The 27,069-nt window shown below is 42.0% G+C and overlaps 1 protein-coding gene across 2 annotated transcripts in view; it reads left to right on the top strand.

Moving 5' to 3' along the window:
• Positions 1 to 82: 82 nt before the first annotated feature.
• The window catches only part of PRORP (protein only RNase P catalytic subunit), a 53,773-nt gene continuing 26,786 nt past the window's right edge, over positions 83 to 27,069 (top strand). Inside the window, exons 1-4 of one of the 2 annotated variants that reach the window (XM_056347590.1) lie at positions 83 to 216; positions 751 to 2,154; positions 4,438 to 4,485; positions 9,551 to 9,683. In XM_056347590.1, the coding sequence (XP_056203565.1) occupies positions 1,154 to 2,154; positions 4,438 to 4,485; positions 9,551 to 9,683 (1,182 nt within the window). In that variant the 5' untranslated portion in view covers positions 83 to 216; positions 751 to 1,153. Of the gene's footprint in view, positions 217 to 259; positions 418 to 750; positions 2,155 to 4,437; positions 4,486 to 9,550; positions 9,684 to 27,069 lie in introns of those variants that run through there. The other variant, XM_056347591.1, reaches the window with a different exon arrangement.

Genomic DNA, 27,069 nt, shown 5'->3' with positions numbered 1-27,069 from the left:
CCTGACAGGGCGCGCGGCGCAACGTCACGTCCCGCCCCGCCCCGCCCCTCCCCTCCCGGTGCGACGCGATTGGCTGCCTGTCCAGGCGCGGGCTCAGCCGCGCTTCCGGCCTGGTGGCGGGCGGGCGTCGTGCGGCCGCCTCCTCTGCGAGCGCCTCCTTGCCGCTCCGCCGCCTGCGGCCGCCGCGCCCCGAGCAAGGCAGGCCCGCCCCGAGCGGTAAGGGTGCGGCCCGCGCCGGGACTGCGCCTCGTTGCGCTCTGGCGGGTAAAGGGGGATGGGCAGGCAGCCCCAGCTGAGGGCCGGGCCGCTGTGCGCGCTGGGAGTTGTAGGCCGGGCACCGGGCTAGGGACGTGAGGCCCCGCGAGGCCTCCTCATGAGCCGCCTCAGCTGCCTGCCCGGCTGCCGGTGAACCTCTCGGTAACTGCATTTATAACCTAACGTTTACGTGGGATTTCACTGTAAAATTACCGCCAGTGGTGTTGCTCTGTCTCTTTGCGGCGGTGTCACCAAGGGTTTGTAATTGGGGAAACCAGTTAAATGGAAGCTTGTTACAGGTTGAAAAGTATGAGGAACCGAGGTAGGAATCCCGTGCTGGGACTGCTTGAGGGATCAGGGTTGAGATTCCTGACCTGAAATTGTCGAGTTACTTTGAACTTCGTGTTTGCAAGCATGCAGCTGTAAATGTGACAGAAAAACACAGAGCAGGTCATGATATTGCATTGTTATTTTTATTTTTATTTTTATTTTTAGGAAACCTTCTGACTCCGATGAAGGCAGGAAGAAAAAACCCGCCCTTTTCACCTGGCTGCATCAGAATTGCCTGGCTGCATACAACAACTCAGTATTCATCTTTACTGTAACCAACAAACAAAAATTATAAGCTGCAAAGCATCTTCTCTAGAAAGAAAGATATCCTCGTTTTGGATGAATGTTCTCACAGTCTAAGAAATTGATTTTTGTGGAAAAAGAAATTCACAAGTTTTTGGTTTTTTAAGAGGCAGAAAGGACTGGTAGAACAAGCATTTTGAAACTGAAGCTTATACACCTTGACAGCCCTTGGGCTTTTATGGTAAACATCCCCATACAAACTGTATTTTCCCTTTCATAAGTTTGTTGTATACAGTGAGCTAATAGTGAGGTATTTCTTCATGTCATGGCATTCTTTTCTCAAACTAGTCGACAGAGTTTTCAGGCTTTACTGTGGAAATGTTGTACATTCTGGTCTGTTTCAAGATGCCAAAAACTGTTTGCTGTCTCTTTCAACATCCCCAATAGGGAAAAGATTACCTGTTTGAGTTTTGTAACATCTTCCAGCACTGCGTTACCAGTGGATCTCAGAGGAACTGATGGCTTTCCTACCAAGAAAGGGTCTGAAATTGAATATGAAGAAGAAAAAGGATGGGATGAGGAAACTAAAGAAATATCTGAAAGGCAAGTCCACTTTTCTTCTTCTGTTGGAGCTCCAAAGAAGCAGTTAATGAGTCAACTTCTGTCAAGGCGTAAGTTTACCAACATACAGCCTCCAGAAAAACCTTTGCAAGCTGAGGAATGGAACAGACTGAAGGATAGCTTTCGAACACCTGAAATATTTGAAGAAGTGATGTTGAACAGCATGGTCAAGTGCAACAGCCCCATTGATGTGGCTAAGTCCTTGCTGACCCATGTAGCAAACAGTAAAGGTGACATTGCATATAGTTTGTTGGTCAAATATCTGGCGTTGTGTGTCCAGCAGGGAAAAACTACAGAAATTTGTGATGTGTATGATATAATGAAAATCAGATTTAAGATTTTAGAAAGTGGGGCTTATACCCTTATTATCAGGGGACTGAGTAATTCAGATCAATGGAGAATGGCCTTGACTCTTTTGGAAGAAGTAAAAAAGGCGATGATTCCCTCACGAGCAAACTATGAATCCTGTATCATAGCAGCCAGCCGTCATCAAGAAATGAACCTTGCATTTGAACTTTACCATGAAATGTTGGCTAAAGATTTGGTCCCAACCTTGGATATCCTGCAGGCCTTTTTTGACTTCAGCAGGGGCATGAAAGGTGCTGAGTTACAAAAAGAGCTGTTTGGTATGCTCTTATATTTGAGAGACAACCAAATATACCCTCACAAAACATTTATGCAGAGTATAAAGCAATGGTTTGAAAGGTAAATAATGTTTCAGTAGCAAACTCCAGTTCATGAAAATGGAATTTCAGATTGTTCCACAGATGAACACTAATAAGATCCATCAATATCTTATTTTGGTTGTTGCTTCTTCATGAGACGTGCATTATCATGAAAACATGCATTTTATTTTTGCTTCCAGTTTGCTGTTCAAGTGTAAAATTCTTACTGATTTCACCTTTTCTTGAAAGATGTTACCTGTTAAATATTATTCTTTGGTACAGAAAGTAGGAAATTGTGATGGGTCGTGGCTATCCAAAATACCCAATTTCATCTCTTTCTGGCGTTGATACATAAGGAATATTGACAGGTGCGAAGGTTTTTCCTGTATGTCAGAGTGTAAAAGTTGTAAGTTATTTGAAAATTAGATAGTTTCTCTCTTTAAAGGAAAGAGGTAGCAAAGTTAGCTGAGGTTCAGTGAAGATTAAATGCTGACTTTGTATGGAATAATAGGAGAGGAGTAATCTCAATAGGCTCTTTGTTTTAGCACAGTATTTAGCAAGCCATGCACTTTGTTTTCATGAATAGTGATGGTCAGACTCCACAAATTACAACTAGTTAACACTGCACATGCACAGTGTAGTTCATCTGGGCCCGTTGCATGTTTGTGATGCTGCTGTATGTGAGCCCATCTATGATTTATTTTTTTTTTTAAATTGTTGACTTTGATTTATGTGAGCTACTCATCCCTTTTACAAGTTAGTCCTCCTGGATGGAAAATATGCCTGTGGGAACGCACTACCATTATTAGAACAGGTTATACTGCTGTCCCCTAGCTATTCCCTGGGAACAGCTAGGGAGCAGAGTAGGCTTCAGTCAAGATGAACTGGTTTAGTGGGTGAAAATCTGTCATGGGGTGCTATTTTCCCACTGAGTAGAGAAGGACTTGTGTGTGCTGCATGTGCAGGAAACTCAACGTAATAAAACAGACCTTGGCAAGGAGACTGCAGGGGTAGTGAGTATGTAGAAGAGCTATATATTGCTTGTATATAGTGGCAAACCAGTGCTGCAAGCTGAAGCTAGGCAAACTCCTGTTTGTGTCTTTAATACCATTTGACTGTTGGAACAATTCATGAAAGATTGTAGTAAACTCATGTTTTAGATCTATGTTGGCCTTTTCCTTAAAGGAAGGGGTTTCAAACATGAAGAAGAAACAAAGTCTGTAATAGGGGAAGGAAACTAGGTGATCAGTTAGCTGTTTGGCTTTTATCTGTGAACTTGTAAAAAATGCTGTTTTACTTGTGTTCCAGTTGCTAGTGCTGAAGTGGTATATGCTGGTGTTGAAAATAAATAAGCAATTTACATGGAGTTCCCAAAAAGAAATAGAATCTGATAACTTCTAGCACTGTTAGTTTTGCAAAGATGATGCAGATTGGGAGGTAACTTTTCCTGACAAAGGAAACTGATGGTACAGTATGCACAGAAGTGTGCCTTGTGAGTGTAACTGAATAGGTGTTAGTTTAAAAAAAAGATTCTTCTGAAGAGCAGACCAGCACTGACTTGTACTAGTGCATAAAGCCAGATTCAATAGAGATCTGAGTGTGCAACAAAGAATCACGGTATTTTTCTGTTGCCTGTTGTCTTTATAAGAAAAGAACCATTATGTGTCAGCATGAGGGATGCGAAAGGAGGGCAGAAGCAGGATGGTTATTCTAAAGTCCGCAGCCTGTGTGTGCAGCCTATGATAATAAATGCAGTGGCAAAGGGAGAAGTGTCTGCAGTTGCATGTAGGCATAGGTATTCCTATTTTGTAACCTATTCTGGTTTGGATTTTGTGGGTAAAAAGGAATGTTTACTCCAGCACGATGATGGTGATGGTGCTGATAATGATGTGGAGTCAAAAAGTCTCAATGCAGCTCATTTTGATATGAGCATATTTTTCTTAATCTCTCAGGATGACACCTGCATAGAAATCTTGATTCCTGCTTTACCATCTGGTTTGTGAGGTGGTTTATGTATGTAGGACAGCAAGTTAAAAATTGTCAATGTGGCCTCTTTATTTGTATGGTTCTTAATATTTGAGGACAACATAAATTGGGGAGGTTGATGGTGTTAGTTCTCTGCATGTTGTTAAATGCTGGTTCTTTATATAATATTTTTGGGCGTTGATAAATTATATATGAATCTTTTTATGCTTTCTTTGCAGGGTAGATAATTGGTCTTTTACTTCTAAATGTTGACCAAAATAGAATAATTCTTAATCTGTTATTCAGGTATTGTTAAATATGAATCTGATGTTTTTATCTTTCCCTCTGTACATACTAGCATACCAGGAGGGAAGTGGAGAGGACACCTGACCAACATTAAAGACAGGTAAATGCAACACTTTATTTAAAAGAATAATCAAGACAGCACCTCACTATCTTGAACTCTTATTTCATAAATGTAAAGAACAGCTTCCCTTATATAAGAAAATATTTTAATTCTTGAGGATACGAACCTTTGTTGTGAACGTACGATTTCCCAAACTCCAGTTTCCAACTCATTCTTGTGCATTAAACAAGACCCAACATGCAGATTTGGAAAGGAGTTAGGCTAAGCAGGGCCAAGGCAGAAAAACACAGGGAAAAGTAAGAGCTGCCATTTTACTGTTTAGGAATTAAAGACTTACTTTTTTGCTTGGCTTTATAATACCATTGTTTAACATATTTAACAAAGCAGTTTCGAAGTGTAAATGGATGCCTTCTTGAAAATTGGTACTGTTCACATATTGCAGTTAATTCGTACAGATGGGAGGGTTCTCCCTTCCCACCTGATTTTTAGAGAAGACAAGATAATTCTTATGTTAGATTTTCACAGGGATAACTTGGGTATGTGTTTCTATTACAGCACAGTTTTCTTAATGCCTGTAAATTCCTATATTAAATGTTAATCTATCTGAAACCTGGTTCTTTGTTTTTGTAGCAATTTGGCAACTATAAATGTATTAATTATAAGAAGGTCTCCAATGGATTATTGGGGTTTTTTGTTGGTTTATAAAAATACACCATGATGCATAGTCTGAAGTAAAAGCACAAGCAGAGTCTGTTGCTTTGAAGTCTATGAAAGAACAGCATAAATCACTGCCCTAAGAGTAAGGGTCGTTCACCGTAAAATTGATTATTAATACGTGTGTGTTGTTACTGTACTGTATTATAATTCACCAAATTCTAGACAACTTTTTTTCAGCCTTTAGAGTTTTAAGATTCTAAAGTTGATTGGCTTGGATAAGAGGTAGCTTGTTGTCTCGCTGTCTGTAAACTAAGGACAAAGGCCTTAAGGTATCTCTGAAACTCATGTGGTGTTTGTTACTAGACTCATCTTTGTAGTTGGCATAACTGATGTCTTAAAACGTGAGTCTTGAGTTTAAAAAAATCCAGAACTATGTTTTCCTAAGTGAGTTTGACAATTTATTAGGCTTATTCATAGGTTATTCTAATTTTGTATAAATACTGGCAGTTATATCTCAGATGCTTATATCCAGGATATTTTCTTCTTTATCTAGCACTGAGCTCCTAGCTTCTTTGAGCTGTGATAATTAGAAGCTTGAAACCCCTGCATACAAACCTTGACGTTTGAGGACCATTTTAAATTGAGAGTTACAAAAGCTTTGGATTTCCAAGGTCAGCTATAGAAAGCTGCAGCTCAAGTTTTTGGGCCTATGTTCAAACTACTGTAGCATGTGTGACTTCACGCTTGGTATGTAGGTGCCATGATACTCCAAATCTATCTCAGAAAAGTAGTCCTTCAAAAATGTAGTTAAATTGTCAGGTAGCTGTAAGCACAGCTGTATATCCTGCAGAGGTGAAAGGCTTCTGTGTGGGAATTTCTTTGCATGAAATCCTAAAATGATCAATCAGAAGTTACAAAATTTGCAAGGTAATTTGAAAGGTATGGTTGCAAAAAAGCAGCAATTAGACTTGCCCAGTCTTGCAAGATGATGAGTGTTTCTTTTGCCTGTTTTGCCTCTGGTCCCTTTGGGCATCCACATTGCAATTGCACAAGAAGAAACTGGCTTCAGGAGCTTTGCTTGTTGATAGGTTGGGGTGGGTTGACTTGTTGGGGTGTGGGGAGATTTGTTTTTGTCAAGTAATCGGAAAGTGGTAGTTGCAGAAGGATCTACATTAACTATGGGACAGGTCCTTAAACTTTAGGCTTAATGATTTTGAAATAGTCTTGTGACAGTTCATTAGGCCTTCTCTGTTACCAAACTGTGAAGTTCCTTAATGCAATTAGATATATTTAATGGTAACTTTACAGCTATATGAGCAGTCAGTCTCATTGCTTATATTAATATGTAAGCCAAGCCTGCAGTAGTCACAGTGGCTTGAGCCCCTGGAGCGTATTGTTTGTATGCAGCACTGAATGTCCATTGTTGGAATTCCACGAGTAACTTTTTTGATTTAGTAAATGCACTGTCAGCATTGCAATTAATGCAGTCTTGGCTTTTGGAATGTGCATTAATGTATACTAGAGAATTGGGAGAATTTAACATTTCTGATTGCCATGGTTTTAGAAAATTACAGCTTGGCTTTGGCATCTCTAGGATATCTCTGTGGAGACAGCTGGGGAGAATAACTTGTTCCATTTTAATACTTAAAGCTCAAATCCTGTGATTCAGTTCTGAGATTGTGCTTGTGAAAATAAGATACTTGGATGGATTTAGAGAAGAGTGGTTACTCCTTCCGTTCAAACTATGCCCAGCTGGGTCAATATAGGCTTCTGAACAGAGCAAGACAGAAAGGAAAAAAGTGAAACTTCAACAACATACCCTGCATGTAAGAGAAGCTTAAGTGGGAGCAAGTGGCAAAAAAGTCATTGTTCGGGAGTCAGGAAGAACCAAAGACCCATTCAGACTAAGTGTCATTTTATTGCCTGTTGGAGAAGCTACTAGATTCTGCTTATTTTCTTGGTACTATGACTGGAGTGTCCAGTCTGGTTATGAAGATACAAGCTGGATCTCATGTCTAATGTTGTTGCAGAAGGGCTTGAGAACAGACAAGACTGACTGTGAATGTCCGTAGTGTATGTTGATGTCCTATTTGACTATTTCTTTTTCCTTATTCATGTAGTTTCTAGGTTTAACCCACAATCAGAGGTGCAAGTCAACAAGTCTACCCATGAAGTCTGTGTATATTTGTAGGTCATTGGTTTGTCATTAGAAAGTACCTGCAAAACCTTCAGTTAAGTTTGTAGCAGGGGGAAAAAAAAGAGGTTCATGTAGTTTGCAATTCAAGCACAGAGATGCAGGTTGTTTTGTCTCAGTCCTCCACTGTTACCCCACCTTGCACACTGGTTCTGTGGTGGGCCCAGAGGTTCATGGTAGTGATGCATGACATGCATTTTTGACCTGGGTATGGAATTGTGCATTGTATTGGTTAGGTGTTTAGCTGATAGGGGCTAATGGGAGAGGCAATAAAGAAAGGATGAACAAGTGGGGTATGGAAGTGATGACAGTTCCAGTTGTATTTCCTTCAGATGATGTGTTAGGACAGAGGTCGTGGCTGTGGAACATGAAACAACAGAAAAGGTGAGATACTACAAAAATGTGTTTTTTTCTTTCTCTCAAGATACTGTTCTGGGGGATCATACAAAAATCCAGAGGTGGCCAAGGAAGTTAGTCCTGTCTTGTTTTGCATCCTGAAATTATGCATGTGCTGTGCTAGCAGGCTGTAGGAACAAAAACCCAACTCATAGCAGCTGATGTGGTTCTCACGGTTGTGGTTTGTTTTAATGGCCTTTTCCTGTGCTGGGGAGTTTTTGTAGCACTAAGTTGGTTAGACAAAAAGTTGTGCCTCTTGGCTGGCATGGATCTGTGTGTTCTCTGTAGCATTGCCTCACTTGTGCTGTTCTGGAAGTTTTTTTGGGATCTACTATGACATGTTAGCACTCTTCTTGAGGAAACTTCTAAAGAGTTTGAGGTCTGTTTTTTTCACACCCCCTATTGTTCTATTCTGTAATCTTTTATGATGGATATCCAATCTCTTTTAGTGTTAAAAACATGCAGATTAGTGGAGAGTTCTTGTATGTGTCAGAGACAAAACGACATATGATTTGTAGAACCACAATTCTTATCGTAGCTGCTGGCCCTGCAAGAGGGAGACTAAGAGTACTGAGAAGTGGATGATGTGAAAGATAAATGAAACTGTCCTGGTGCTGCATGAATCGTACAGTCGCTGACACGGCTGTGCATGGTGGAGTGGTGTTTCTGGCTCTGGGAAATTAACACTAAATGATGGCATTGGTTGACTGTAGCTGTAGAGGTTTTTCATCTGCAGCAGTCCACATTCCTAGATCCATGTGAGGATATTTAGCCTGTGCTACAGAGCAGGAACGGAAGTTTCTTAGCAATAAACTAGTGGTTAGTTACCAGGAGTTACCAATATAAAGCCACTGGCTGTTTGGGTGCAGTCAGCCTGATACTGGAAAATCACTGGTGGAACTGGGCATCATACAGGCATGCAGTGCCAGCGTGACTTAGTGTTGCTGTGGGCTTTCAGAGCAAACAGTATTTCTGTTTTAGTCACAATGCACTCAGTCTGTTCACTTTGACCACCTTTGAGAGATCTGAACAGTCTTAGCCTAGAAATAAGGGGAAGTCTAATAGCGAGACAAGTGGCACAAAGGCAGTCTTCCTCATTATTTGCTTTTCCAACCATACAGCAGATTTATGTTACCTTTTCCTTCTTTCTTTCCTTCCTTCTTTTTGGTGAGGTTATTCCTACAGCTATGGCAGGTTTGGTTATTCCTAATCTTGATAAACCAGGCATAAATAATTTAGCTTTTTTAGGAGCAGTTGGTGGCACAATAGTGGAGCATTTTACTGGTGTGTTTTCTTACAACACTTACAGCTAGACCAAGGCTCTATGGTCTGCCTGCTATCTTCAACTAGTATGCCTACAGTTACTGCATATATTCTGGCCAGGGCAGGGCAACTGCATTCACCTTCCTATATTGAGATCTGGGCTGTATATATCCATGGTGAATTTCCTGTGTAGTAGGGAAACTTCCAAATATTAGAGATATGGAAATCTGTGGTAATGTTGAGAATCGAACCCTGATCTCTCAAAGCCTAAATAAATGTTGGTGAATATTTAAATACTTTTTTCTTTTTTTCTTTTTTTCCATGCTCTCATGCAGAGTTTTAGTACTAAATCTTGCAACATCTCTGGAGTTAAATTTTTGATCCTGATCCCACTAAATCACATCAAAATATTTCTAGTGAGTTTAGCAGGTTTTGGATGCATCCCAGAAAAAATACAACCAATTTTCTGATGATTGTACTGTGTTGGAATTCTTGTAAAATATTGTGCTCACACTCAATAAATTAGTAAAATTTAAGGTATTTCTTATTTAGAAGCCTTTATCCTTTTGTTTTCTCCTTTCACTGTTATTACAGTGGACAGTGCCCGGTTTGCAACCATCAGTTGGAGGATAGTAACCTTACTGAAGAGGATTATAATAATCTCAGAGAAAGAATAATAAGGGACGTGATACATGGAACTGACACTTACAGGAAAACAAGCCCACAGGTAGGTCTTGTGCGCTGTCAAGTTCATTGACTAGGAGGGTAATATATAGTTAATGGTCAAGTACTTTGAAAACACCACATACCATTTTTTCTTTCCTTTAAATGTTAGTAGGCCATTAGATACATCAAATACTTCAGTATCTTTTTCAGTTGTGTTTATAAAATGGGTTTAAATCTTGACCTCTTTCACATTGTCTTTGTTCTTATATTTTCAGACAGCTTTAATGGATACTGAAATAATTAAAATGCATGTGTGTTTTTTTTATATTAAAAATTTTAAAAGGTATGGAAATCTTTAGATCCTTAAAAAGCTAAATTTTAAGTATGGAATAAACCCCCAGTAACTAGAACAAAATAAGACATCTAGTGTTTTGAGCTTGCAAAAAAGAGAAGTCCTGGTATTTCTTAAATTCAGTATCATATCTGAAACTTGCATTCATATTCTGAATATTTGATTTTTTCAGTTGGGCAGCTGTTTGCCAGAATCAGTAAAGAACCAATTACCCTTTTGTTCAGTCAGCTTTCACAACCAACCAATCAGCCAACTAACTCTCACTTTTAAAGTTATGCTTTCGTATATATAATTGGAGTATACGTCAGGAGTATCAAACTTTTCAAAGGTCAATGGAAACGTAGGGTGCAATCCCCAGGCACTATATGTCACAGTTCTGTTTCTTGCTCGCTTTGCGGAGAGATTAGGGGTTCAGCAGTAGTGATGCAGCTGGAAGCTGAGCTCCGCTAGATGGTGCCCACACCACGTCTCAGGGTGGTTTTGCTTTTCTCTTAGCAGCGTAGGTGTCACTCTGCTGCAGCTGATTTGCCTCAGTTCTGCGCCAGTTCAGCAAATAAGGAAGAGGACGCTGGGTTTAATTCTTCAGGCTTTCTGCAGGCAGACATTGTGCGTGTGTAACAGTTACAGAAACCTGAAACAGCTCACGTTGGGGTGCTTCTAGTACCTGCAGCCTATTGTTTAGACATCTAATTTCCACACAGATTTTCTCCTCAGTTCAGGACTTTTGGCTGATCTAGCTGTAATTTGTACAGAGGAATAAAATTATCCTTAAAAATGTAGCAATAAGTTTAAGTATTTAATGGGTGCTGGTGTTCTATAATATTGTAAGGTAAATAAAAGGATGTGTTTTATTACACAGTGTACAACTACCTCTATCTGTTCTCTGAAAGCCTTTGTGAAAATTATGGTTGAGGTTGGTTTATTAAAGGAAGCAAACCAAGAAAACTTTATAATTCCTTAACTGGTTAACTGTATAGTCTGTGAACTTTCATTTCTATTCCCTGTAGTGACTGTTCGCTTGAAAATGTCAAATTTGCCAAGTACACAGGGCTAGATTAGCAGTAGCAGTTGAAGGCAGGTAGATTTAGGAAGGGAGTTCTGGGTAACAGGACGTTCATGCCCAAGCTGAGCAGCTGTGCAAGTGATGTTACTCCTGTTTGAGAACCTGATTGATCAAATGAATGCGATCTAATGAAACAAAGACTCAATACATTATTTGAAATTTTGATGTCAGTAGATTTTGTTAGTCCATGTGATAGCTGAAATTCCGCATGTACAGCTCTGGTGCCGCCCACTTGCTAGTTTCAGGATGACCTCGTTCCAGTTTTGTATCAGGAGGCAGTCACTGAGAGGCTGAATGGAGATGAACTTGGTGTGTTTACGCTTGGCCATACAGCTTAAAATCTGCTCCCTCAGTGAATTTTGAGCATGGATGTGGGGGTAGAGGCAAAACAGTGTCGTGATGTGTCAGAGGTTTCCAGAAATAAATTTGGGACTTTTTAGTCGCTTTGTGCTGTGAAAGCAGACATGTGGTGATGAAAATATGCTGTCCATTTTGGGTATGCCAGGCTGTGTGAATTCTCCTGCAGTGAGGGTTTTCCAGAGGGGAAACTAGGTGATGAGGCTGAAAATAGGATGTAAGCAAGTGTATCTGAGCAGGGGAGTTTCCATTTTCCAGTCAGTCACTTTTCTGTAGTAGCCGCAATTCAAATAGAAAACATTTTAGTTTTCTATTCCTTCTTTTCTCCTAACTAGTTTTCTTTAGTGCATCTGTGTTTCTTGCAATGAAATGATTATTCAGGGAAGCAGTTTGAGTTGTTTTGAGCTCTAAACATTCTTTTTTCCAACAGTGTTTCAACTTGAGTATGTAATGCATTTGGAATCTTTTTTTTCTTTCTTTTTTTCTTCCTCCATTTAGGAATAGTCTTTTGTCTTACATTTGCAACAGACACCATCGTTGCTCTATTTTTTATTTTTCTCACTTACAAATAAATGTGATCAGTGTAGAAAAATAGGAGCAAAGATTTGGGTTTGAGGATTCCTCAAAAGTAGTTGGTTGTGCTATGATGAAAAAAAATCTTTTTTGTAATTAGTTTTAGGAAAGAAAATCAAACAACTTAAGTTTGTATGTCAGAGTGAACACTATTTACAAATACATTGAAAAGATGGTTTGCATGAACTATAAACCTGATTATCTGTGATAAGGAAATACCTGTTATACATTAAGAATAAACATCGATTCAGATCTTTTATGCATAACTACTGAAAGGCCTGTTAGAATGTCGTATGACGATCTAATATAGCAAGCTGCAACATTGCAGACTGCTGTAGAAAGAAAACAATTGTAACAAGACTGTCACCTTTTGTACTGATGCCTGTATGATGTTTTCGGTGGGATGCCTGTTTACTCTGACAGCATTCAGTTGGGAGCTATGCTACTGAGCCTGAGTTGATATAATTTGTATGCTGAAAGACAGAATCAACTTGCTGTGGTGACTTCTGTGTTGCAGCTGCTCCCAGGCATTTCTCTCAGATAAGCAAATGCAGTAATTTCATGCCTTTCATGGCTACTTCATACCCTGATAAACCTGAAAGGACTGTGCAGGGGGAAGGAGGCACATAGGAGATACGTATGTGCTGTCAAGAAGGCAGGAAGACATGGGTTTGTGGGCACGTAAAGTCCCCACACTAGATGTGAAGGGATTTTACATATTCCTCTAGAATATAGGAGGCTGAAGGGGGAAGAGGAAGTTACCCATTCATCTCAGTGTTATTTTTGTAACTGAATGAGGTTGTGCTGTTTCAAGGAGCCTTGAAAATAAAGCACTCTCCCTTACTTTTAGATTGGTGCCTTTTCTTTTCTATAAAGCTTTGGGTTTTCTTCCACATGTCCATGTTTCCCGACTCTATGATTTGCCCTAAAGCCCTGTGGGGTATATGTCATTCCTGTTCTGGAGTAGTTTATTACTTTCAAAAACCCTGTGTACTCCAAACTCTTAACAAGACTGTGTCTGACACAGTCTGCCCCACCCCCATCTGTCAGAGCCTTCACTCCCAACTTCCAGTTTGATCTCATTTTTCTACTTGCTTTGTTGACTCTCATCTTGTGGTCAAAGTCAGCTAAATTGCCTGCACTTGAGTGGTTTCCAAGGTGAGCTACCCTTACCTGCCCTGAGATGCCTGGATGATTGTGGCTGTCCATCATGCACCTGGATGTCATGGCTTCTTTGCCAGAGCTGAAAGAGAAAGCTGGTTAATGCTGTGAGGCCTGCTGTGTCTCCTGAGAAGGCAGGGGCTGAAGAGGAGAAAACCCCTTCCCAGCTATCGGCTGATACTGTGTGCATGGTGTGTGCCACAGCCCAGGCTGTGTGTGCTGTTTAGCTCCTCGGTCTCTATTCCCTTATATATTAGCTCCTCCATGGCACTGCCAGGGAGCAAAGAACATTGAGGGAGGAAATGTGGAAGGAAGGAGAAGGCTGGATGGAATTTCTCCTGTGGAGCACAGATATGTGCCACATTGCAGCAAAGGGATCAGATTCCCAGTAAAGTGTCCTCTGTTGTAGGAGTGCAAAAATCTGGCATGTTGCTGAATGCTGCAAAGCCCCTTGTACTGGGATGGGGGCTATTTTAAGCAGGAATAATTCCTGTGGTTTCTTCTTAGGTGGGAGTGTCTGAAAGTTGTGTTGTCTGTTCTGTGGTAGGGTAGGTCACTTTGCTAGGCTTGGTTTAAAATGACAGCACTTGGATTCAGAGCTAGCTTCTGCAAGAACTGTGCTGGCAAGACGGAAGAACCTTTCTGGTGCCAGTGTGGGTTGAAAGCTTTCTGTTAGGGGTGGTGAGCGGTAGTTAGAGTTAGGATTAGGGCTAAACCTAAGCTTCAAGATTGTAGAGATTTCTGAGCTTGCTCCCCACCCTCTAGCTCCCACCCCACACTTTTTTTTTTTTTTTTTTGTCCCCCTTCTTTCCTTACTCTCCTTTAGGAGGACCACGAGTAGGATGAATGCTGAGGCTGGTTTAGGTGAGCAAGTTATGACTAATATTTGGATGGGTGTGAGTTACTGGTTTGTAGGTAGGCTGGGGTTTCAGGATGGCAAGGATGGAAGAACCTGTTATTGCTGAATTTAGAAAGTCCTGAAAGCGTGGTGTTTGGGGATTAGTGTTTTGGACAGCAGGTGCTCCAAAGAACTTGTGGGAGTCTTACAAGTCCATTAAGACTGAGTGAGAGCTAATGCCAGTGGAGATGAAGGGCTTATTGGCAGCCTTTTGGTGTTGGGCTATGGTTAAGACTAGGGTAAGAACTGATATTTGGGAGTTAAAATACTTGAAGCACTCACTTAATACAGCTGTGGTTAGGCGAGACCATTAAATTAGAGGTGGCATTGGTAAGGACAAATGTGTTATCTAGTCTGCAACAACAATCATCAAAAAACTTGTTTATAGCTGTTGTTTGACTATAGAGTAGCCGCTGCTGAACAGTTTAATTCTATTGGGTTTGCAGAATAATAGATTCATGACTAAGTCCGTTGTTGCCTTGTGGCAAATTTTTAGTTATGGGAAGGATAATTAGCTTGTAGGTGAGGATAGGGTTAGCATTGCAATTAGAATTAAATACACTGATATCAAGCTTGAAGACTTCTGAATCATGAAGATGTATGGTCATAAGTCTAGGGAAGCCTACAAAGATGAGACAACATTTGCAGATAGTGTTGAACAGCTTTTCCCCCTCCAGATCTCTGCTAAATATGGGCCACTGGACTCAGGATAGGGTTAATATTCAGTAGGGCAGAATCCTACATTGCCTTAAAAAACAGGTTTGCTGCTAGATCTTGTAACATCCAGAAGGACAGAGGAGAGCTGGTCTGAGTGGGGCTCAGGATTAGCTGTGGTTTGATTCAGTAGCACTGGTTTGACTAGACCTAGAGTTAGTTTTGGGGTTATAGAGAACACTAGCCTTAGAGCTTGATCCACTGCTCAGTCTTGTGGGTCAAGTAAGCATAGAAAAAAGACACGTAATGATTTATGATGGATGTTGAGACAATTGCAGTAGCAGAGTACTCAGAGTCTGAGAGCACTGCAGCCCAAACTGCAGCCTTTTTCCTGCTTATTTCTGTCCTTCTGTCTCCATTTAATTCAGGGTGGATGTTAACACTTCTCTTGTGATATGATTTGCTAGAGAGGAGGGAACTTTTGGGAGGAAGGAAAAGGAGGGGAAGAGGGGAGACCGAACTGGAAATGGGTGGTGAGAAACAAAGGCAGTTGGAATTTCTCTAAGGGTTCTCTTGCATCTTCCCTTACCCCAGAGGCTCCTGATAATGGAAGCAAACAAGCACAGAAAGTCTTTTGGCAGGAGGATAAAAGACTTAGCTGCTTCCTCAGCAGCAAGAATTAGATCTAGATGAAAACATTATAAATTCAGTGTGTATTTCTTTCCCTCAATTACCTCAGTGTTAGAGAATCTTTCTTGGAGCTCAGTCAGATCTTTTGGGGTGGTCCACGCTCCTTTCTTGATTCATATAGCAAGAAATGAGTTGTGATTTTGTTCAGGTCACTTGGTCTCCTTTGCCATCAAATGGTTGTGCAGTAAAATCAGGCCACTGTGCAACACAAGAATATTCCTTTCTTCCAATCCACTGTCTAAACCTGTTTTATTGTCACAGAATCACAGAATGGTCAGGGCTGGAGGGCACCTCTGAAGATCATCTAGTCCAACCCCCTGCTAAAGCAGGTTCACCGAGAGCAGGTTGCACAGAGATGTGTCCAGGTGGGTTTTGAATGTCCCCAGAGAAGGAGACCCCACAGCCTCTCTGGGCAGCCTGTCCCAGGGCACAGTCACCCTCAGAGAAGTTTTTCCTCATATTCAGATGGAGCCTCCTGAGTTGCAGTTTGTGCCCGTTGCCCCTTGTCCATCACTGGGCACCACTGAAACCAGCCTGGCTCCATCCTCTTGGCCCTCGCCCTTAAGATATTGGTAGGCAGTGACAAGATCCCCTCTCCATCTTCTCCAGGCTGAACAGGCCCAGCTCTCCCAGCCTTTCCTCATCAGGGAGATGCTTCAGTCCCCTCAGCATCTCTGTAGCCTCTGCTGGATCCTCTCCAGTAGTTCCCTGTCCCTGTAGAACTGGGGAGCCCAGCACTGGGCCCAGCACTCCAGATGCACCTCCCCAGGGCAGAGCAGAGGGGCAGGATCACCTCCCTCGACCTGCTGGCCACGGTCCTCCTAATGCCCCCCAGGGACCCATTGGCCTTCTTGGCCACCAGGGCACACTGCTGGCTCGTGGGCAACTTGCTGCCCACCAGAGCTCCCAGGTCCTTCTCTGCAGAGGTGCCCCCCAGCAGGTCCCCCCCAGCCCGTACTGGTGCACGGGGCTGTCCCTCCCCAGGGGCAGGACCCTGCACTGGCCTCTGCTGAACTCCATCAGGTCCCTCTCTGCCCAGCTCTCCAGCCTGCCCAGGTCTCGCTGAATGGCAGCGCAGCCTCTGGGGTACCAGCTGCTCCTCCCAGTTCTGTATCATCAGCAAACTGGCTGAGGGCACCTTCTGCCCCTTCATCCAGGCCCCTGGTGAGTGGGTTGGGCAAGACTGGACCCAGCACTGACCCCTGGGGAAGCCACTAGCTACAGGCCTCCAGCTGCACTCTGCACCATTGACTGCAGCCCTCTGAGCTCTGCCATTCAGCCAGTTCTCAATCCACCTCACTGTCCACCCATCTCACCCACAGTTCTCGAGCTTATGTATGAGGATATTGTGGGAGGCACTGTCAAAAGCTTTGCTGAGGTCAAGGTAGACAACATCCACTGCCCTTCCCTGATCTTCCCAGCCAGTCATACAATCACAGAAGGCTATTTGGTTGGTCAGATGTGGTTTCCCCTTGGTGGATCGATGGTGGCTACTGATAACCTTTTCTTCCACATGTTTGGAGATGACTTCTAGGATCATTACATTTCCATGGATGGAGGTGAGGCTGACCAGCCTGTAGTTTCCTGGGCTCTCTTTCTTGCCCTTTTTGAAGACTGGAATGCCAACAGCTTTCCTCCAGTTCTCAGGTACCTCTCTTGTCCTCCATGACATCTCAAAGATGATGGAGAGTGGCTTAGCAATAACATCTGCCACCTCCCTCACCACTCGGCAGTGCATCCCATCAGGGTCTATGGATTTATGGTGTCTGGTTTGCTTAGGTGATTTCTAACCTGATCCTTCTTGACCAAGGGAAAATATTCCTTTCTCCGGACTTCCTCTTTTGCCTCCAGGGTTTGAGAAACCTGAGGACTGGCCTTGGCAGTAAAGCCTGAAGCAAAGAAGGCATTCAGTAACTCCCCCTTCTCTGTGTCCTTTGTTACCAGGGCACTCACCTCATTCAGCAGCAGGCCTGCATTTTCCCTAGTCATCATTTCCTTACTGATGTACTTGAAGAAGCCCTTCATACAGTCCTTGACCTGCCTTGCCAGATTTAATTCCAAACAGGCCTCAGCCTTCCTCATCACCTCCCTGCACATTCTGACAATGTCCCTATATTCCTCCCAAGTGATCTGTTCCTTCCACATTCTGTAAAATTCTTCTGTTTGACTTTTTGCCAAGAGCTCCTTGCAGTCCTCCACGGTCTTTTTTAAACTATATTTTGTCAGTTCTGTGTTTGGAAACTCGCCTAACATGATACAGTCTTTATATTCCAGTTAGTGCAATCAAGTAAGAAAAATCTGGTTCTAATCTTAATTTTATTTGAACACCAGTTGCTTTGTTAAAAACAGTTACTAACCTTGTTTCCACTGTATATCATCTGAAGATCTTCCTAAGCAAAATACAAATGTGGTTTGTTGATGCAGTGATTTTTCTTCGATCTGCATCTTCCTTACATTAGCTAGAATATATAAAGAAATAAAAGAAATTGAAGGATTTCGCTGAGGTTTAAGAATGGCATATCTCGATACTTTTTTCCTGTTCATTAGCTGATCACAGAGGCAGACAAGACCATAAACATGAAGTCAGAACAGTAACTTTTAACTAAAGAATAAAACTAATCTGAGTTATCCAAGTAGCTAATTTTTAAGGAGATTATTTTATCAGGAACCTCTTGGACACATAGTCCTTTACTTGCAGCTCATGCATTCCACTAAATAGGATCTTGAGACGTGTTTACATAATGCAGACTGTGTATACTGCCATCCTTTTTTTAAGTGTTCGCTGTCTCTGAATACTGCTAAGTTCTGTGATAATGCTTCTAAAGTAAAAGTAATGTGAGCACATGTTGATTTAAGACACTTTGAAATGTTACCTTATGGAATTTAAGCATTATTGAGTGGTCCTTTACCATTTGTTCCTTTGGTCCATTATCAAAGCTCCTTGTAAGTTGAGGAGCTGGTCTCCGGCTGTGGTCAAACAGGTTCTTCTTTTGCTGCAGAGGCCTATGTGGAATTGTCTAATATAGGGCTTCATTATGATTTGTGATAATTAGAATAGCTTAACAAGTTATAATAATTTCATGTTATCTATCCAGTGCCTTATTTCTTAGGATCATTTAAGTTGATACAGTTTCTCCAGAAATCTGTAAAATATAAGTGCGCTTTCTTCCTATACTATACATTGTTTCATCTTTCTGATGCTCAGTTTAATTTCGTTTTGTATTAGTCACTGGTTTGGCTTCTTCTGTGCCATCTCCTTTCCTAAATATCTGTAAAATATTTCATATATCTGAGAATTAGTACAGAACTTTGAAAGATGGTGTGAATTTTTTAGTATGACCATTTGTTTTCTTCTTTTCTGCCTTTTTTTGCTTATACAGTGTTTTAGTAGCTTGTTATGAAGTCTTGTGTTAGGTTTTTCTGAAAATCTAATTAATGTCATCTGGTTCTATTTTACCTACTTTTTCATTGACACAAGAAGATAATTTTTAGAGATGCTCTTCTGCAAAAGGTGCGCATTAAATGCTACCAGATCGTATTATTCCAGAGGGTTTGCACAATTTTTAGTGTTCATTTCAACCGTATTAGTGTACAGATGCTGGATGCATAGATTTATAATTTTCTGAAATGTTTCTAGAAATATTAAAATAGGGCAAAACATGTAATGCCATTCAGTCCCCCAGAACAGTTGCTGTTTCTCTTGAAATTGCAAGTATTAGTTAACATAAGCATTTGGTGGCAGTGTGGTGTTTAAACTAGCATAACTAGCCTCAGCATCCTGCCAGCTGTTCGTTCCTGCCCGCTTTGGCCCCTGCAAGTGTGCCAGGAAACAAGTGAGCACAGCCCATGGTAAGCGGGGCACAAACCTAGCTGACAAAATAATGTTTTGTTTACTTGTGGGTGTTTTTTTCAGCCAAATCAGTTCCTTGTTCAGATTTGCTTCAAACATCTGTACCAGCATAGCAGAGAAAGAAGCATGGAGGTATATCTGGCTGTCTGGTAATAGTGTTGCATTTTTCCACATGGATGTTATGGACTGTCTTGAGTGCTAGTCTACCTCACTTGGGACACTGTCTTTTCTACAAAGTTTGTGATGCATTGCTTTTGTGTTATTCCACTGTCTTTCTATAATGCCCGTTAACATTGTATTTAAGCACTCAAGTCAGTCTTTTCCTGGTTTAGCATTCTCTTAGGTGGTTTGCCCTAAGATGAAAAAAAAGCACTGTGTAATCAAAATGTTTCTGCCTTTGCAAGGTTTTTGTTTGTTTGTTTTAAAAGAAAGCTTGGTATGGTCCATTTCTATACTCTTGTACTTACAGTGGCAACCTCGCAAAGATGAGGGCAGCAGCACGAACTGGTTGTTCTTCCCTCCATGTTAAATGTGCTGCCTGAATTGTTGAGGTCCAAGTTTTGCATTGCCCTTGTGACTGACCTTCTGCTGTCTGATGTAAGCAGGCAGGAACAAGTCCTGCAACAACACTGCCTGGTGTTGACAGAGGTTTAAGAACAGGCAACACAGAGCACATCTCAGCCAGGTTGTCAATGTGCCTGCAACTACCTTCCTGTTTGTGATGGTATCTCTGAAAGCTACAGACGCAGGAGTTTGTGACTCCTGGGTTATTTGTTAACTCCAGAAGCATTTAACAGAGCAAACAATTTGTGTGCAATCCAGAGTACAAAGTGTTACCATACAGATACTGAGAAAAGCCTTCTTGCTTATAAGGGTTTGAAGGGGATTTCCAAGCTTTGAAACTGTGGGGGAAATATTCAAACCCTTTAGGCATAGCAACAAACAGATTCAAGAGTGCTCCAGCAAGGCGCCTTAAAAAAAGTTGGCTGGATTTCAGTTTGACAGCTGAATTTTATTTCTCACACTCTGTGCTCATTCCTGTGTTTTTCTTCTGGTACCAAGAAACATTGCTGAAAACAAAGCAACCCCCATCACTTCGTATTTTATGAAACTATGAAAAAGTGAATGTTTTCACTTCTCTAAAAGCTGCTTTTATGGTGTTGAAAAACACCAGGTTTGATAATAAGGGTAGTTGCATAATACTTAAGTGCAGTATAATATTGTCTTAATTAGAATTTGCTCTTTCCTTGCACTTGAGTGTGTTGTCATTTAACGTGGAGAGGGGAAGCACTGCTTTTTCTGTTGTACAAAGCTTAAACTATTGTGAATGCTTCTCGAAACAATGTATGTTGAATACTGTATTTTTGCACTTTTTAATTTGACATTAGTGTCTCCCCACTGTTCCTGATGAGTGGGCATAAACTTTGTTGTTCAGAAGTGACAAGAAGCCCTTTCCACAGCAATATTAATAGGTTTTGATAGGGTTTTTCTTCTGGTTGTTTTTTTTTTTTCCTCCTTTTTTTCAAATTCCATATTATGGCATGAACATAATAGCCTTTCTTATATTAAAAATCCTCTTTGGATTTGCTCATGTATCTCCATTGTATGTTATACTACTTTGGTTTTTGGCATTTATATCAGTAGACATTTTGGATTGTTGAATTTGAGCAATACCATGATTTTTATTTCTAAACACCAACACATTTCCTATGTAGACTTGCAGAGAAAAATGCTCAGGTGATCTAAGCTTTCTGTGTTCTGAAGCTTGTCATACCCTTAGATCTGTTATAGACATTAAAATTATTTCACAGTGTTCTTCTTATTGCTCTTATCAAAGGACATGCTTGTTTAGATATGTTTTCTTTGTTTGGTCTTCAATTGTACTGTTGATTTCTGTTATCATATTTAACATGGTAAATCTGCAAATACTAATAATTAAGTCCTTCCCTCATTTTTGTTGTGCTTTTAAGGCTTGTATTCTGTGTGCATACTGGTATCAGAAGAAAGACATACATTTCTTTTATAAATGTGTTTACAGAAGTTGAAATGTATTAATACTCTTACAGAAGAGTCCTATTTTCAGGTTTATTACTGCTGCAATTTCAAATATTATTGGCTGTGTAAGCCAGAGCTGAAGTCTTGAGGTCACACTTTTTTAAAAAAAAAAAAGTTATTTTAAACCATTAATTAAAAAAATTAGCAAAAACAGTCTTTTTTCTTTCTTTTTCAAACAATAATTCCTATACTTCTGTTTTTTTAAAACCAACCTCTAGCTCTTGTTTTGCTGCTGTGTGCCAGGTTGAGAGATAAATGTCGTAAGATGTTGTAGTTTCACAATCCCGTCCATTAGGATAGTCAGGGCTATGTATGGGAAAAGGCGATCCCAGTAGTCTCACCTGCTCCCAGTCTCCTTCCATGTCCTGGCTGCATTTTCATGCCAGGACAAGCCTCTGAGCTGTAGCCTGAGCAGGGGGAGTGGTGCTGGCTGAAGACTGTTACGTTGGCTCAGTTCACATGGGCTTAGTTGGTCCTTTTCAGTCTTTCTCCTTGTGCCAGCAAATGTGTGTGCATAGGTGGAGGGGGCAAGGCTAGGAATGGCTGGCTGAGGGAAGGGGGAAGGTAGGAACACTCTTTCTGTTCTTTCTGTGGCAGCACCAGTACATAACAGTACAAAATGATGGTGAAATAGTGCATGAGTCATCTAGCTGATGTGGAATACCAGAAAAATGTGAGACTCTTTTTGTGCTTTTGCTGAGATACAAATGGACTGGAGACACCCACATGCTAGTGGTTAAATAAAAAAATAATTTAAATGTCTTTACTTCTTCATGTCAAGATAAATTCCATTGTGGGTTTGTTATGGCCAGTCCTTACTTCCAAATCAATTTAGTCAGCGTGGTGTCCATTTGCAAAGATAAGTTTTCTTAGTAGAAGTTGCGGTGAATCCTTTCTAATGGTTGTGTAGTTGGCATTCCCCTGTTTTCCCAGCTAGGCAATGAATGAAATCAGGTGGGAGTTTTTTAAATTCCCTTTTCTTTTGTATGTGATGTGAAACAGGATATCACTGGCGCCTCGTGAGCACCGTGCTGCATTGTGATTGTTCCTGCTGTAGGGAGGCGTGTTCACGCGGTGCGTGGGATGCTGGGGGAAGTCTTGCAGTGAGGTAGCAGCCTTGCTGTATTACAGCACTTCTCTGTGGCTCCTGAGCATTAAGAGGGTCATGTCAATGAGCAACGCTGAATGTGTTTTTAAAGTTTTGTCCCTTCAGTTGCCAAGTCTGTTGAAGTGAGTTTGAGTAGCATTTCTGAGGCTGGGACAATGGACTTTCAGAAACTTTGAGGTGAACCTGGACAGAAAAAGTTAGAAATGAGTATAAGGTTTGCAGTGTTTGGTTTGGTGCTATGACCCAGAGAGAGATACATTTTGCTACTTGGTGTGTTGAAGGGATTCAGCAGAAGTGCCCCTTGTATTCAGCTGTGTGTTTCCATGTAAACATTCCTGCAGCATACTCAGGGTTGTATGTAAATCACATGTTGCATTCTCTGTTTGGAAGGAGAAGCCTGTGTGAATAGCTGTCGTCTTTTTGCCTAAACCAACCTTCATGTTGTCATTGTACTGCATTGATGATTATTGTGTCTGGCTTCTCTTGAAGCTGTAGCTGTGCTATACTTCTTTTATTGCTTATAAAGAAGATCTTCAATGTCTTCTTACAATTGACCGGTGAGGGAAATATATTTAGAGAATTGTGAGTGAATCATCTCTTCATTACTGTGGCTGTAAGTAACATCTGCATAAAATCCAGGCAAATCCTGATCTTTGAAAGATCAACATCCTTTGAATTGTATGCTTGCTTTCTTTGTAGTGGGTTGACCTTGGCTGGATGCCAGGTACCCACCAAGCCGCTCTATCACTGCCCTCCTAAGCAGAACAGGGGGAGGGCAAGAAAATAAGACGGAAGAATCTCGTGGGTCAAGGTAAAGGCAGTTTAATAAAGCAAAAGCAACGGCCGCATGTGTAAGCAAAGAAAGACAAAGGAGTTACTATCTACTTTCCATCAGCAGGCAATATCCAGCCACTTCCCAGGAAGCAGGGCTTCAGTATATGTAGTGGTTACTCTGGAAGACAAATGTTGTAATAATAAATGCCCCCTCTTCTCCTTTCTCTTAGCTTTTATTGCTGAGCAGACATCATATGGTATGGAATATCCCTTTGGTCAATTTGGGTCAGCTGTTCTGGCTATATCCCCTCCCAAGGTATTGCCCACCCCCAGTTTAGGGGTGAAGGGGCAATGTTGGAGAGACAGTCTTGATGCTGTGTGAACACTGCTCAGTAGTAGCCAAAGCACTGGTGTGTTATCAACAGCTCTGTAGAAACCAATACAAAACACAGAACTATGAGGGCTGCTATGGTGAAAATTACTCCATCTCAGCCAGACGATACACTTCCATAGTGTAAATCTGTGTGTTTGAATAACCCTTTGTACTGTACCGGATTATGTAGCCTGCTGATTATTCCCAGGGTTCACCCTTTTCTTTCCCTGTGTCCAAAGAGGATGGGAAATGTGACCACTCAAAAACTGTCACTCAGGGGAGCAGACCTGGATCTTCTCTGTTGTTCTTTATGTTGGTTTTTTTCTGGAAAAGGAAAGGAGCACTCATGTGTGTTTCTGGAGAAATATGGTTGGTGAGGAGAAAATTAACCGATCCTTGGGGATTTTTATTCTCTCTAAGGCTTTTCACTGGAGTCTTCTGTATTTGGTGACATAAATTGAACTTGGCTATTTGTCTTCTGCACTTACTCTGCTATTAACTCCTCATCTCCCTGTGTGGATAAGAGACTCCTGTGCCAGCAAACCTCTCCCTGTATTGCATGGTTTACTGGTAGCGAAGCAAAAAACACAGCAGATCGGGGAGGCTGGCAGGGGCACACTGTCAGGCATCTGTTGAGAACGGAGTCAGAGATGTGGATGGGAGGAGATGGCAGGGAAAGGTAGGGTGCCCAAGGGAACAATGTTGAAAAGGCTGCAGCATCTCCCCAGCTCTGAAAGTAAACCCTAGAGAGCCAGGAGCTGGCTCCTGAGAGGTGCTGAGCCTATCCTGGTGCCCCTCAGCAGAACTCTCCTGGCAGCTCCTGCTCCATCTGCCCTGCTGGGAGAGGACAGGGAGTGAGCAGAGGGAAGCACTGACCCACTGAACTTTGCTGCTGCTCCCCCAACTTGTGCTGTAGTGTTCCCTCAACAAAGCACTCGGCCCATCAGGGAAAACTCACCCCTTTAGGAGCTGCTCTGTAACTATTGTCACTTGAAATAAAATGCCACTTTAAAAGTTCTTCACAGAGTGTTTTTTTTGTATTGAACTGAGCCCTTAAAGACAAGATTACATGTATGCCACACTTTATAAAAGTGTCTCCTTGATTGTAACCATGTTACTTGAAATAATATTGGCATTTGTTGGCATTAGGAAAATAGCACTCTAGTGGAGTGTTTACCATGTGTTTTTCATCTGCTTTCATTTTATTTTGTCTTTTCCATTTATACTTATCTTTGTCTCAAAGCTCTTCTATTTTATTTTCATTCGGTCTGCATGTGTCTTCCTTCCTTTCATCTTTTCCACGTTTCGGACAGCCATCCAGTGTTACAGTGATGACATTGAACCATGAGGAATTCTACTGCATGGCATAAGCCCAGAAGTCAGGAATTTTTGTTCTTTGGTGATTTTTGTTTCTCCTCCCTGCCACCTCCTTGGCTGGTGACTTCCTTTCTGTGTCTCAGTGTCCTTGTCAGATGGCAATGAGAATATTCATGAATATAAAATACATTGAGATTGAGAACTGGCTGAGTGGCAGAGCTCAATGGTGCAGAGTGCAGCTGGAGGCCTGTAGCTAGTGGCTTCCCCAGGGGTCAGTGCTGGGTCCAGTCTTGCCCAACTCACTCACCAGGGGCCTGGATGAAGGGGCAGAAGGTGCCCTCAGCCAGTTTGCTGATGATACAGAACTGGGAGGAGCGGCTGGTACCCCAGAGGCTGCGCTGCCATTCAGCGAGACCTGGGCAGGCTGGAGAGCTGGGCAGAGAGGGACCTGATGGAGTTCAGCAGAGGCCAGTGCAGGGTCCTGCCCCTGGGGAGGGACAGCCCCGTGCACCAGTACGGGCTGGGGGGGACCTGCTGGGGGGCAGCTCTGCGGGGAAGGACCTGGGAGCTCTGGTGGGCAGCAAGTTGCCCACGAGCCAGCAGTGTGCCCTGGTGGCCAAGAAGGCCAGCGGGTCCCTGGGGGGCATTAGGAGGACCGTGGCCAGCAGGTCGAGGGAGGTGATCCTGCCCCTCTGCTCTGCCCTGGGGAGGTGCATCTGGAGTGCTGGGCCCAGTGCTGGGCTCCCCAGTTCTACAGGGACAGGGAACTACTGGAGAGGATCCAGCAGAGGCTACAGAGATGCTGAGGGGACTGGAGCATCTCCCTGATGAGGAAAGGCTGGGAGAGCTGGGCCTGTTCAGCCTGGAGAAGATGGAGAGGGGATCTTGTCACTGCCTACCAATATCTTAAGGGCGAGGGCCAAGAGGATGGAGCCAGGCTGGTTTCAGTGGTGCCCAGTGATGGACAAGGGGCAACGGGCACAAACTGCAACTCAGGAGGCTCCATCTGAATATGAGGAAAAACTTCTCTGAGGGTGACTGTGCCCTGGGACAGGCTGCCCAGAGAAGCTGTGGGGTCTCCTTCTCTGGGGACATTCAAAACCCACCTGGACACATCTCTGTGCAACCTGCTCTCGGTGAACCTGCTTTAGCAGGGGGTTGGACTAGATGATCTTCAGAGGTGCCCAACCCTGACCATTCTGAGGGGCAGGGGAGAACACAAGTGCCAACAATTTATTTTTGTTGAAATGATCATTGTCTTGCTCAGCTTTTTATGGTTTCTTAATAATAATATTTATTTAAGGCATGGAGAAATGAAAGATCATGTAAAATGCTATTGATTGTGGTGATGCTAGATTGAGCCCTATGTTGCCTGTGTTCTTGTGAGTGTGCTTTTGACCCGTATACCCCCGTTCACTTGGAAATTAAGCCTGAAATTTTGCCATCTGAGTGAGGCATCCTTATCTCACTTGGTTGGCTTGTATTCTTAATATAAGTAACCCTTTTCCTAATATAACTTGTCAGAAGCATTCTGACTAAACTTGAAGTTGGTGATCATCTGTTACTGCCTGACAGCAGTGTATTTTCTGGACAAATACATGTTTTCTTCATTCCTTTCTCCGAGGAAGAATTGTATATGCTGAACAGGTTTTGTCTGGGTGCTGAGGTGATGGTTTTTGTTTAAACTCATATGTTCCCATATGGCTACATGGGAGAAGGCAAGAGTAGAAGAGGGCTTCTTGAATTTTGAGCAGAAGGCATGAAATTTGCAATTGTTTTGAGTTCCTATGAAAGTTTATTTATAGCCTTGGACTGTGAAACCTCTGTTACCCGTAAATAAGTCTTACTTATTACTAGTAAGGTAATTTGTGAAACCAGGTCACTGCCCACCAGGATGGCTTAGGATTCCTATGCCTGTTAAAAGCAGTCAGAAGCAGAAAATAGAAATCTTATGTAAGTGTCTGCTAAAAACACTAAATCTTTACTCAAAAATCAAGGGAGAAATTCCTGAAGATTTTATTAAAGCTTTGTATTCTGTTCTCGTCCTATGGGTTCTCAAGCCTAAAGCAATTGTGGTTTTCCTTCTGTTGAAAAAAATGGATGGATGCTGTTGGCTTGCTCAATCACTGCATTATGTTTCTGACCTAATAAGAAAGTTCATTGTTTTGCTAGCTGTCTATTTCTCACAAATGGAGTGCTGTGTTTCTAAGTGAATGTTCATT

The sequence above is a fragment of the Falco biarmicus genome, chromosome 7 (genome assembly GCF_023638135.1).
Source record: "Falco biarmicus isolate bFalBia1 chromosome 7, bFalBia1.pri, whole genome shotgun sequence".
Lineage (NCBI taxonomy): Eukaryota > Metazoa > Chordata > Aves > Falconiformes > Falconidae > Falco > Falco biarmicus.
The sequence above is the reverse complement of the archived record's forward strand: the minus strand, read 5'-3'. Positions and strand labels throughout refer to the sequence as shown.